Source organism: Gracilinanus agilis, chromosome 4, assembly GCF_016433145.1.
Source record: "Gracilinanus agilis isolate LMUSP501 chromosome 4, AgileGrace, whole genome shotgun sequence".
NCBI lineage: Eukaryota > Metazoa > Chordata > Mammalia > Didelphimorphia > Didelphidae > Gracilinanus > Gracilinanus agilis.
In genome coordinates this window covers 418619220-418633183 of record NC_058133.1, presented here as the reverse complement: position 1 = coordinate 418633183, position 13964 = coordinate 418619220, and the positions used below count along the sequence as shown (strand labels likewise).

Here is a 13964-nt window from a genome sequence, read left to right as displayed (position 1 = left end):
AATACTTTTTATATAAAGTCAGATTTAAATAATTGGAGAAATAGTAATTGTTTATGAGTGGGCAGAGCCAATACAATTAAAATTATAATTCTATCTAAGCTAATTTACTTATTCAATGCCATACCAATTAAATTACCAAAAATTATTATATCATTTTAATTATAATATAAAAATAATAACAAAATCAATTTGGAAAAACAAAATGTTAAGAATATCAACAGAAATAATAGAAAAATGTGAAGGAAGGTACTGGTCTAGCAGTATCAGATTTCAAACTATATTATAAAGAAATAATTATCAAAATGATCTGGGACTGGTTAAGAAAGAGAAAAGTAGATCAATGGAAAAGAAGAGATATACAGCAAACAATTGTAAAAGATTATAGGAACTTTGTGTTTGGAGGATAAGAATTTACTATTTGGTAAAAATTATTAGGAAAACTGCTTGCAGAAACTAGATATAGATCAATATTTTACACCATTTACCAAGATAGGATCTTAATAAGTATATAACCTCAGCACAAAAGAAGATATAAACAAATTAGGAGAACAAGGAACATATTATCTATTAGATTTATGTATAGGAGAAAATTTTTATGAGTAAACAAGAGGTAGCATTAGGAAATGTAAAATAGATAATTTTGGATTCATTAAATTGAAAATTATACAGATAAATATAATGTAGCTAAGATTAGAAGGAAAGCAATAACTTGGGAATTTTTTTATAGTTTCTTGAATAGAGGTCTCACATCTAAAATATATAGAGAACTTTGTCAATGTCAGAATGTGAGCCATTCCCCAATTTATGAATGGTTAAAATATATGAACAGACAGTTTTGGATGAAGAAATCAGAACTATATATAACTATATGAAAAATTGCTCTAAATCATTATTAATTAGATAAATGCAAATCCAAACAACTATGAGATCATCTTATACCAATCAGTTTGGCTGAAATGATAAAAGGGGAAAATGAAAAATCTTGGAAGAGATGTGGAAAAATGAGAACACTAATATATTTTTGGCAGAACTGTGAACTGATCCAAACACTTTGCAAAACAATCTGGAATTATACTCAAAAGAGTTATAAAACTATTTATAATTTTTGAACCAGTAATATCACTGCTAGGTTTATTTCCTAAGGTGATCAAAGAAAAAGGAAAGGGAATTATATGATCTAAATTATTTATAGTAGCTCTTTTTGTTGTGGCAAAAACTGAAAATTGAAAGGGCATCCATTAATTAGGAAATGGCTGAAAAAATTGTGATACATGATTGTAATGGAATGCTGTTGTGCCATAAAAAAAAATCACAAAAAAATCTGGAAAGATTTGAATGAAGTGATGCAGAGTGAAGGGAACAGAACAAGGAGAATGTTGTTCACAGTATCAACAATAATGTATAGTGATCAGCTGTGGATAACTTAACTACTATCATCATCAATCATCCAGGATATCTCTATAATAATTAAAATGGGTTTGACAAATATAAGAATTTTAAAAATTGCTGTGGTCACCATTTATAATAATTAAAAGTTAAACTATAATGTTAGTAGCCTTAGTAAAAAGTAAAAGGGGAAACGTAGGAATGAGGTAGAAAATATTGCCAAGTTAAATTAACTGAGTTCAGATCTGAGTGCCTCATCAAAGAGAGCATCTCACCAAAGACAGGAGAGGAGCCAAAGAGCCAGTGTCTCTGGCCAGGGTCTCCTCAACCTAAACAAGTCACTTACAAAGCCGAACTCCTCAAGCCACCAATGCCAAATCCAAGGCAGAATTGAATGCCTAATCAAGCTGAGCCGCACCAGACTGAGTTGCCAAAAGAGACTGAGGGTCCCAGAGGTTCCTGCTTTTATGCAGTTTTCTTCACCCATCAGCTCTCCCCATCACATCTTAGGAATCAATTAGAGTTTCTTAATTTGCCTGGCACTGTCCAGGGGAAACAGATGGAGTCAAAATACGGATTGAAACTTACAAATCTTCCCTTTATTTCCTCCATGAATTTTTCTCTAATGAAAGCAATATGTGTCTTATTTCACAGCAAGAACAGGGAAATGTGAGCTATATGATAACATGTACAACTATATCATATTACCTGCCTTTTTGGAGGGGGAAAGAAGTAGAAGGGAAGAGGAAGAAAAATAATGAGACAGATTGGAGCATAACTAATGTGAGAATGTGTTTCTTTTGGATAAGCATATATGTTATAATGTGTTAAATATTTATAACAAATTATTTATATATATGTGTGTGTATATATATATATATTATGTTACAAATTATGTTATACATATAAGAAATAAAATAAATGGTAACTCCAAAAAAGAAGTATACAGTTTCATCAAAGAAGTTGAGGTAGACAACAGATTGCAAGAAGTTAAGTGGCCTGATTGTGAAGAAATAGTGACAAATAATGCAGAATATATATTTGAGCCATTTAACAGTAAAAGTTTACTGCTTACTTCTACTTAGCTCTGATTTTTCCCTGATGAGAATGCCTAATAATGATTGTTTTTTAAGTACTGATTATGAATGATAAAGTATGATACAACAGATGGAGTACTATCAAGGTACGCAGAGGACATGTATTCAAATACTGCTGCTAAAATATATCCACTATACACCTGATACCCCGGACAAGTCATTTAAACTGCCTAACCTTCAGTTTCTATGACGAAAAAGGTGTTGGCATCTGAGGTCTATGATCCCTTGAAATTTGTTGAATCAACAGTCCCGTACATTATACTTGGGTGCAGGAGCCTTTCATTGTTTATCCAAATAATGATATCATGCTCTGATTTTTATTTTAGGCTGCCCACATAGCTTTACACTGGGATGAAAATGCTGATGCTATTACTGGTCTAAAGCAGAAGACGTTCTATGGAAGACCTAACTGGAACAATGAGTTCAGACAGCTAGCTTACAACCACCCCAGGTAGGGTTAGTTTATTGACTATGCATATTCTACCCCTCTCTGGATAAATCTAAATTGCTCCTGAATTTGAAAGTCATTGGATGTTAATTGTTTAATGCATGTCATTGTTTCTAAACAAGATTCTTCTCTCTGGAGAATATGTACTTCATCTTTTTTAGAAAATATCAGAGTTATGATGTCAAAAAGTTTGCATTCACCAACTTGTTTTGACTGACTCAAACATCTTTCCTCTTTATCAGCCGAAACTCCAATTTTCCAAATACCTTCAATTTAAATGTATTTCTTACCCTGCATATACCTTTAAGAATTCTCCAGAGAATAAATACAGTTGTTCCTTAATTATTATTAAATTAAAGGATTCAGTTTGTTTGGGCTAAAAATTTAACTAGGGCTTCTTCCTTTAAAAGTCTTAGTATCAAACAAGGAAAAAGGTCATCATTTACACTCAGCTCAGTCTCTGTTATTCAGGCAGTAGAAGTCAGAAATTCTGAATCATTTGGTGTGCTTAATTGGGTAAAATACTATTTTTAAAAATAAAAGTATTATACTCTGAAGTCTCCATTGTTCCAAGAAATTAACTAGTTTTCATGACTAAGCATTTGGCCAGAATTTTCATTATATAGCAAAGGGTGGGAGGAAATCCCTTTCCAGAGAAAACAAACCTTGGAGGTAATTGTGTAGTACATTCCAAAGAAACTATTAACCAGAAGGTCCTGAATTCAAATCTGACCTCAAGATATCTCCTAGCTGTGTGATCCTGGGAAAGTGATTTCCATTACCCAGCCCTTACCACTCCTTTGTCTTGGAATCAATACACCGAAATGATTCTAAGATGGAAGGTAAGAGTACGAAAAAAGAAACTATTAAAGATTTTGCTACTATGTTAAAAGTAAACCCAATCCATGGAGCCAAATTTCCTTTATTCAACTCATCCTAATTTTACTTCATTGTTATCATTGATATCATCGTCATCATCATCATCATCATCATGAAGCATTTATTAAATGTTTGAATTATGTATGAAGTCATGGTAGTTGCAATTCAAAGAAGACACTAAAGGCTATCATAGATCCATTAACACTAACTTCTTTCCACAGTACAATATTTCCTTAACTAACACAAAGTCATTAAGGTAATACATGATTGCATAGCATAAAAGTCAATGGAAAGTTAATTTAATTAGCATAAGAGTATATAATTCAAAGGATCATAAGATTGTAGAGCTGGACAAGACCTCATGAGCTACCTACTCCAACTTTCTCATTTTGCAAGGTAAGAAAATGAGGACCTAAGGAGATTTGATGACTTATTCAAAGTTAGACTGATAGGAAATATCAGAGGTATCATTTGAACCAGTTGAGCAGGGGCAAAAAAGAACCTTGAAAATACTATGCCCAAACTGGGCAGTCTTGTTTTTAAAATTAAAAAGCACCTCAAGAGTTCTGAGCATGGAAAAGCAATTGGCTCTTTCCTGGTTGATTTAGGAAGGCTTCATAGACAATTTCAATAATTATTTAGATTTTATAAAAAAATAATGAGTGGTTTGGATGGTACTGAAGGGACAAAGAAAAGATATGAAAACAACTAAGTAGAAGTAACAGCAATAAATAAGTCTTTGAATAGATATGCTAATACAAATGGAAGTAGAATCTTGGCTAGAGTGAGAAAGATAATTGTCCAACAGGAAAAGTAAAGATATTAATGGATGTGGGGTTTATTACTGAAAAGGATTTTAAACGTCCTTTCCTCAAAGCCCCTTATTTTACAGATGAGGAAGCAGACCCAAAGCTTGCTATATCAAAGCAAGTTAAGCTTTAAAGCCTCTTCAACCTTTGAGGGGCAGAAGTAAGTCTGGCCAAAGTAATAGGTTAAAAAGACCACTTTAGTAGTAGTGATGATGATGCACTATAGGGGAATGGTGGTTAAAGTGGGAGATTTGTCCAAATAGGATTTGTGATTCTTCCAGTTGAGAGCTGTCAAGTAAGTTAACTAGCCTAATGCAATCACACTGGGAATAGAGTTGAAAGGGGGCTGATAAAGGAGATGTGAAGAAAAATCAGTGTCAGGATATAGCTAATCAGGTGTTGGTAAGGCACAGAAATAAGTTGAAAATTACTCAGAGGCTGCTGATGAGGAAGAACAGAGGGGATGGTGCTGACAAACAATGGGCAAAATGAGCACAGGGGGCATCTTGGAGGGAAGATAAATAGGTTCTAACTGCAATGGTTGTTTAGTGTATAGTTTCTGTAGAAGGAGAAGGGATTGGAAAAGCTAGCGTAATAATGCCACTTTATGATGGTACAGCTGGCTTCATCTTTTATAATTTTCACCTTATAGTCAGAAAAAAAATCAATTGCAAAAGCATTTTATAGTCACTTCTCAATTATCAAAGAGTGGGCTTTTGACACTGTAAAACAGCTTTTGATTCTTTTCTTTTTCCACATAAAAATCTTGGCTTACAATTCATGTTGATGTTATCACCTATGCCTCTTAGAAATGTCACTTATTGACAACTTACATTATCTCTGCTAACTTACCTTACATGCAGCCTGCAGCACGGTAGGGAAGTCTCTAAAAACAAAAACATTTAATTATCTCCCTGCCCAGGAAAGGTATGAACCAGAAACCTAGAGAGCTGAGAAAGAAAAAGAGAGAGAACAAATGATGGAATATGAACTCTGCTCAGCTGTTGTTTTGTATGCTTGCTAAGATGCAATTTTATCTAACCCCAGCATGAAATAGTCAACAAGAAAGAGGAGCAGAAGGACAGGTTGGAGGAGGCATTGAGGATTTTATTCTTGGGGAAATTAGGTAATTCAATGGTTAGAGAACCAAATCTGGAAATGAATGTCCTAGGTTCAAATTTTTTTTAACTTAATAATTTTTATTTTTTAGAAAAGTTAACATGGTTACATGATTCATGCTCTTACTTTCCCCTTCACCCTCCCAACTTTCACCCCCCCATAGTCGATGCACATTTCCACTGGTTTTAACATGTGTCATTGATCAAGACCTATTTCCAAATTGTTGAGAGTTGCATTGGTGTGGTAGTTTCGAGTTTACATCCCCAATCATGTCCACCTCAACCCATGTCTTGAAGCAGTTGTTTTTCTTCTGTTTTTCCACTCCTGCAGTTCTTCCTCTGAATGTGGGTAGCATCTTTACCATAAATTCCTCAGAACTGTCCTGGGTCATTGCATTGCTGCTAGTACAGAAGTCAGTTACATTCTATTTCACCATAGTGTATTGGTCTCTGTGTACAATGTTCTTCTGGCTCTGCTCCTTTCGCTATGCATCAATTCCTGGAGGTCTTTCCAGTTCAAATGGAATTCCTCCAGTTTATTATTCCTTTGAGCACAATAGTATTCCATCACCAGCATATACCACAGTTTGTTCAGCCATTCCCCAATTGAAGGACATACCCTCCTTTTCCAGGTTTTTGCCACCACAAAAAGCATGGCTATAAATATTTTTGTACAAGTCTGTTTATCTATAATCTCTTTGGGGTACAAACCCAGCAATGGTATGGCTGGATCAAAGGTCAGGCATTCTTTTATAGCCCTTTGAGCATAGTTCCAAATTGCCATCCAGAATGGTTGGATCAGTTCACAACTCCACCAACAATGCATTAATGTCCCAATTTTGCCACATCCCCACCAGCATTCATTATTCTTCCCTTCTCTCATTTTAGCCAATCTGCTAGGTGTGAGGTGATACCTCAGAGTTGTTTTGATTTGCATTTCTCTAATTATTAGAGGTTTAGAGCACTTTATCATGTGCTTATTGATAGTTTTGATTTCTTTATGTGAAAATTGCCTATTCATGTCCCTTGCCCAGTACTCAATATGTATTCACCAAATGGCATAGCATCCAAATTCCTAAAGGAGAAACTGGCAGAGCTCAAGAAGGAAATAGATGGTAAAACCATACTAATGGGAGATCTAAATATTCCTCTTTCAGATCTAGATAAATCAAACCAAAAAATAAATAAGAAAGAGGTAAGAGGTGAATGAAATCCTACAAAAATTAGATCTAATAGATATGTGGAAAAAAATAAATAGAGACAAAAAGGAATACACCTTCTTTTCAGTTGCACATGGTACATTCACAAAGATTGACCATGTAATAGGGCATAGAAACATTGCAAACAAATGCAAAAAAGCAGAAATAATAAATGTAACCTTCTCATATCATAATGCAATAAAAATAATAATTAGTAAGGGCATCTGGACAGGCAAATAAAAAACTAATTGGAAATTAAATAATATGAATCTCCAAAACCAGCTAGTCAAAGAAGAAATCCTAGAAACAATCAACAATTTCATTGAAGAGAATGACAATGATGAGACATCCTACCAAACTCTGTGGGATGCAGCTAAGGCAGTACTCAGGGAGAAATTTATATCCTTGAGTGCATATATTAACAAATTAGGGAGGGCAGAGATTAATGAATTGGGCATGCAACTTAAAAAATTTGAAAGTGAGCAAATTAAAAATCCCCAGATGAAAACTAAATTAGAGGGGGCAGCTGGGTAGCTCAGTGGATTGAGAACCAGGCCTAGAGATGGGAGGTCCTAGGTTCAAATTTGGCCTCAGACACTTCCCAGCTGTGTGAGCCTGGGCAAGTCACTTGACCCCCATTGTCCACCCTTACCACTCTTCCACCTAGGAGCCAATACACAGAAGTTAAGGGTTAAAAAAAAAAGAAAACTAAATTAGAAATACTAAAAATCAAGGAAGAAATTAATAAAATTGAAAGTAAAAGAACTATTGAATTAATAAATAAGACTAGAAGCTGGTATTTTGAGAGAACAGATAAAATAGACAAAGTACTGGTAAATCTAATAAAAAAAGGAAAGAAAACCAAATTGACAGTATCAAAGATGAAAAGGGAGACCTCACCTCTAATGAAGAGGAAATTAAGGCAATCATTAAAAACTATTTTGCCCAATTATATGGCAACAAATATAGCAATCTAGGAGATATGGATGAATATTTACAAAAATATAAATTGCCTAAATTAACAGCAGAAGAAATAGAATACCTAAATAATCCCATATCAGAAAAAGAAATTGAACAAGCCATCAAAGAACTCCCTAAGAAAAAATCGCCAGGGCCAGATGGATTCACAAGTGAATTCTATCAAACATTCAAAGAACAACTAATCCCAATGCTATACAAATTATTTGATATAATAAGCAAAGAAGGAGTCCTACCAAATTCCTTTTATGACACAAACTAGGTTCAAATTTTGTCTCAGATACTTCCTAGCTATATGACCCTGGGCAAGTCACTTAACCCTAATAGCCTTGCCCTTACCACTCTTCTTAGTATATTTAGTAACAATTCTAATATGGAAGGTAAGGTATTTTTTTTGTAAACACTTACATTCTACCTTAGAATCAACACTATGTATTTGTTTTTAGGCAGAAGAGTGTTAAGGGCTAGGCAATGGGGGTTAAGTACAGCTAGTAATTATCTGAGGTCATATTTGAACCCAGGACCTCCCGTTTCTAGACCTGGCTCTCAATCCACTGAACTACCCAATTGCCCTAGAAGGTAAGGGTTTTTTTTCAGGGTTCTAAACTTTCCTGGATAAGATTCATCTCCATTATTTTGTCTGAAGCAAAATTCTAGAGCCTCAGATTTTCGGATACAAGTACAAAAGTGCATTTAAAAGCCAAATACAATTTTTTGAAAGTGTTTACTCTTTAGGATTATGTGTGCTTATTCTCCTAAACAATGGCTTGGATAATAAAGAGTTGACCCTTTTTGTCACCCCTATTAGCTTTATAATGTTATGTTAGCCTTAATAGAAAGTACATGAAAGCTGAAAATGTTTTTAAAATATATTTTTCATCCCGTATGAAAAGGATAATTTTAAAGATCATATTGAATAATCATTTAACCCACATTTACGTAATGCTTTAAGGTTTGTGAAATATGTTATATACATTGTTTTGTTTGAACCTTACAACAGAGCTATAATTTTAAGAAAAGCCTATGTCACTTCATTTTACAAATTAGGAAACTGAGTCTGAGAAATTAAGTGATTTGCCCAAGATTAAAAAACTAGTTAGTGTCAATGGACCTGAATGGTTCTCAATACTCTCACTGGTAAGATGCCTTTTACCAGAGTTCTGCTATTCCAAAGAATAAACAATTTATCTATCAATCCATCTATCTTTTGTTTCTAATTATTGTTTCCTATTCCCACAAACTTGACCAAAACTTTCATCCTGCTGCAGTCATCTTATTTCCCCCACTCATTAGGAATGTTTTTTGTCAGAAAGGCCTATTTGCCCTTTCAAAAACTCTAGTGGAGCTGAGTGCCTTTCAGCCCAATAGCTATGTAAACTTCCTCAGCTTTTTGAAAAAGGTCTTGGTATCTTCCAAAACAGATGGAGGCCCCAGGGTTTGAATTTTCCTTAATGCTTTCACTATGGCATATTTCCTAACCCAAGAAAAAGGATTAAGATTTTTTAAAATTTTTAACCTTTGAATTTAGACCTCTATTGCTTACTAGACAATCTCAAGTGCCAGTATAATGAATAATAGACACATGTAGGCAAAAGTCAATTGTTGTTTTATCCCTGGAATACCAGAGCTCAGAGAAAAGTCATCTCACCAATGAGACAACTAAGCATCACCCTTCAGAAAGACAATGACCCCTTTAAAATAATTTTGTTTTCTGCTTTGTAAAAAGAAGATTTATGTTTAATGAAGCTTTTAATGAAGAAATCTCGGAAAGAGAATGCCAATAAAATCTAATTTTTAAAAGAGAAAATCTAATATTTAGAAGTATTTCAATATCCTGGCCTTTGTCCAGATATAAATGAAACACACAATCCAATTACTGTTCTGCACAAAGGACAAAGTCACATTAATTTTCCTCAAGATGGTTATTAAGGAGATAAACTGTATTTTTTTCTTATTATGTCAAGGATATGTTTGTTCGCAATCATACTTGGCTACTCTTGCAAGACTGGTCTCTTCTGTCATTAGCTCATCTCTATTGGCAGAGATAGGTCAGTAGGAATTGGTGGATTTGTTAGTGGTCTAAGAAAAGAGCCTTTGTTCTTGAGGGCCTTTGAAGTGAGAATCTCAACCATTTCTATTCATCACCAGAAAGCTAAGGATCCTTTTGACTTACTCTTTTAAAAACATTTACCTGTTCACTCAAAGCTATGGCTTACTCTTTCTCCCAGAAGAAAGAGTTAAATAAAAAGAATAAAAGAAAAGGGTAGAGAAAACACTTTTTTTTTAGAAGATGAAAACCAGAACTGAAAAAAAAAAAAAAAGCTCGAAGGGAAGCAGATCAAAGAGAAAAGTGCCAGCTACAAAAAGAAGCAGAAAATTGCAAAAATAACAGTAATAGGGAAACAAATTGATGGACATCAAAATGAATACAAATAAGGAAAGAGGAAGAAAAATTAAAAATAGATGAAAGGCTGAAAAGAGAAAATCTGACAGCTTATACTTTTGTTTTTGTTTATAATTAATTTTCATAATTATTAAGGCTTCAATATGAAAATAGAAGTATGCTAAAAAAACATTTCGGCACACAGGAAAGGTATATATTAAAAAATAAAGTCGATTTGCTGACATGCCCACACTAATATCCATAAGGCAACTTACACATTATAAAAGATAGATGATAGAAATCTTCAGGAAATAACTCAGTACAAGAACAATGAAAAAATCTCCCCATAATTTGGCATGGTGACTCAAGACAAACCCCTCAGCTATGAAGGAACAGACTGTACCACCAGCTAACGACATGGTGTTGGAAAAGAACTACCACCTCTCCTGGACTCAGTTTCCCTATCTGTAAAAAAAGAAAGGTGTCAAACGTGATGAACGCTGAAGTCTTATCAAATTCTGAAATGCTAGAACTTACTCAATGAATTAATATCCATAAATGTGCTGCTGGAGCAAAATGAAAGCTTGCCAGGTGTGGAGGCAAGAAGCCTCATCTTCCTGACTTCAAATCTGGCCTAGCTGTGTGACCTTGGGAAAGTCCCTTAACCCTCTTTGCATTGGTTTCCTCATCTGTAAAACAATCTAGAGAAGAAAATGGCAAAAAATTCCAGTATCTTTGACAAGAAAACCACAAATGGGGTTACAAAGAGTCAGATATGACTGAAAACTACCTAGAAACAACTATATTATCACCTATAGAAATAGGTATCCTTTACAAAAATCAAGATTGAATTTCACTTTAGTGAGCTTTCTCAATATGTTTTTCATGCTTTTGACAAATATGTAGGATGGCAGACAGGATAGATCCCAAGAAAAGAGAATGATTAGGAACATATTTTTATCATTTTCAGTTATCTCATTGATGAGAACACTCAGGACATATTCCTCAACCTTCAGGATTTGTGATTCTGTTGTTTTTCCTGAAGTGATCTTTGATTATTTTCATTCTTTTCCTTTTTTACTTTAAGCATTATTTTATATCTAACTACTTCAGACATGTCTAACACTCTACCCAACCTTAGCAGGGGGCAAAATGCTGAATAATTATCATAAAGCATTTTGTAATATGATATATAGACCTATTTTTCATAATTCAAATAAAAATATCTTTCTTTTACCTTTCTTTTTTTTAAACCTTTACCTTCCGTCTTGGAGTCAATACTGTGTATTGGTTCCAAGACAGAAGAGTGGTAAGGACGAGGCAATGGAGGTCAAGTGACTTGCCCAGAGTCACATAGCTGAGAAGTGGCTGGGGCCAGATTTGAACCTAAGACCTCCCATCTCTAGTCCTGACTTTCATTCCACTGAATTACCCAGATGCCCCCTTTCTTTTACCTTTCTAAAAATTTTTTCCATGTATTTTAGGGAAGTCATACAGAATAGCAGAATGCTACCATCACTAGTTCTTAAATAAAATTGAAGTCATCTGTTTTCAGTACCATTTTATTTTTCATTCTTTCAACAAGCATATCTTAAATACCTACTGTATATATGGCATTTTGCATCATTATGATTTCAATGGATTATATCATTAGAAAAATTGTAATATTGTCTTTCAAAATTGTCATCTCTTCCTATAGTTCTTGAAAAATTGAAATGTATATTTTCTCTGGCTACTTTAAATAGTATTACCAAAATGAAACTATACTTTTATTTTTATAAGAGCATTTTTAACATTTTAAAGTTATTATACATGCATTTGAAAAGAGTTCATTTTGGAGGTCAGATTATGTTGCCATACAAAATCTGTCAATGTTGTAGAAGATGACAGAATATGTTATATTAGACTTGATTCTCACCAGTACAACATCCTTTGACCATATCCCCAACTTAGCCTCCTCTCTGATCTCTGTTCACTTCTATTTGATCAATATCATCGGCAATTCTAAGAGTTTTCTATGTGTTTCAAAGAGATACAGAGAATACTGACAGAACAAATCCACAGGAATGCATATCTGCAACCAAGACAATTTCTTTCAGGAATAAATAGCCTTTTGAGTGACCTATAACAATGATACTATGGAAAATCTTGACCAAATGTACCTCTTTTGAAATCATTCCATTCTCAGAACCCTTCTTACTGCTACACAGTACCTCTAATTTGGCATCCACTCTGAGCTGTCACCCATATTATCTGTTGCCTCGTATACAATGGCCCAGTGCATATCTATTGGCTAGATTTTTAGCCCTGTAATTCACCTCTTCAGAGCTGTCTATCTAAGCCAGTGTCCAGGGATACCTATTTCCTTTTCTGATACATTCAAAAATTTTATCATCTAACATCAATTTAGGGCCTTTAGCTTAAAGATCCCAGCAATAATTTAAAGTCTGAGCTAGGAGAACAGGCAGTGGCATTGAACCTATTGATGGTGGAGGTAGGCTAGTGGGTCTTTTATACCCTAACAGATTTTAGGAACTTGGTCCTAATAATGAGCAACCAAAGCTTCAGAGCTGAGCAGTATTGATTTTGGCCACTAGTAGCAATGAAGGAACAAATAAAACAAAAGGACTTTCAAAACAAAATGGAATTTCAAGGATCTTCTGCAAGATACAGGTTTCCTACATATAAGAGGAGCTTGCTTCTATGGTTACATAGGCACACTCTCAGATATTGTATTTCTGCAACAATTCTCACCAAATCTCATATGATTTTCTTTCAGCAATTAACAATGATCCATTTTCCCACGTAGAGAGTACAAAATTGGATAGTATTATCTTCTAATCAATGTTTCAAAGCATCTTGTCCAGAGGTTCAAAGAACTATTGTTTGTATTGCATAATCCAGCTATTTTAACCATTAATTATGGTGACGAACTTCCACTAAGCTATAATTCAGATGCCTTATCATGGCATGGAGGCAAGTAACTCAGAGTCATTAAAAGTTATGCCAAAGGAGCATAAACCTTGGTGGAAATACCAAGCTGGAAGTGTCTGACCAGACTGTGGGTCTGATCCTGGAGGGCCAGTCTGGCTCAGTTTGGAGGTCTTCAATAGATACTTGGTCATGAAATGTTGAAATATCTTGAACACAAGAACTCTTGAAAACCATCTTCTAAGGGGTCTGCTCTCTGTCTCAAGGAAGGGAACCCCTACACGAATATATGTGTTATTCCTTTGATATTCTGAATTGCAATCAAAACAAATCTATAATTTCAAATGGAATTAATTTTCTGAGTACATTTTAAAATTGAGGTATAGGGCTCTAGAGAACTGAACTAAATTTCAGAATGCCATTTCAAGCACTCAAAGAAATTTTGTTGGTTCACTTTCAAGTTTCCTATATTTATACTTAGGTTTTACTTTCCTCTATTATACTGGCTCCTTTATTTTATCTTGATTTTCCCACAAATAATTGTACTCCTTATTTTCTCCTTCCATAATACCTTCACAAACTTTCTTGCGATAAACATTTTTCTTGACTTACTTGCCCAGTGATGAATTTGTCCAGCCCAAGAAACTCAGGAGAGAGAGAGAGAGAGAGAGAGAGAGAGAGAGAGAGAGAGAGAGAGAGAGAGAGAGAGAGAGAGAGAGAGAGAGAGAGTATGTGA

General features: G+C 34.4%; 1 protein-coding gene across 1 annotated transcript in view; it reads left to right on the top strand.

Moving 5' to 3' along the window:
- The window catches only part of NOX3 (NADPH oxidase 3), a 103271-nt gene that overhangs the window by 79866 nt on the left and 9441 nt on the right, over nucleotides 1-13964 (top strand). The window contains exon 12 of the mRNA XM_044675364.1: nucleotides 2810-2934. Within this exon, the coding sequence (XP_044531299.1) occupies nucleotides 2810-2934 (125 nt within the window). The remainder of the gene's footprint in view (nucleotides 1-2809; nucleotides 2935-13964) is intronic.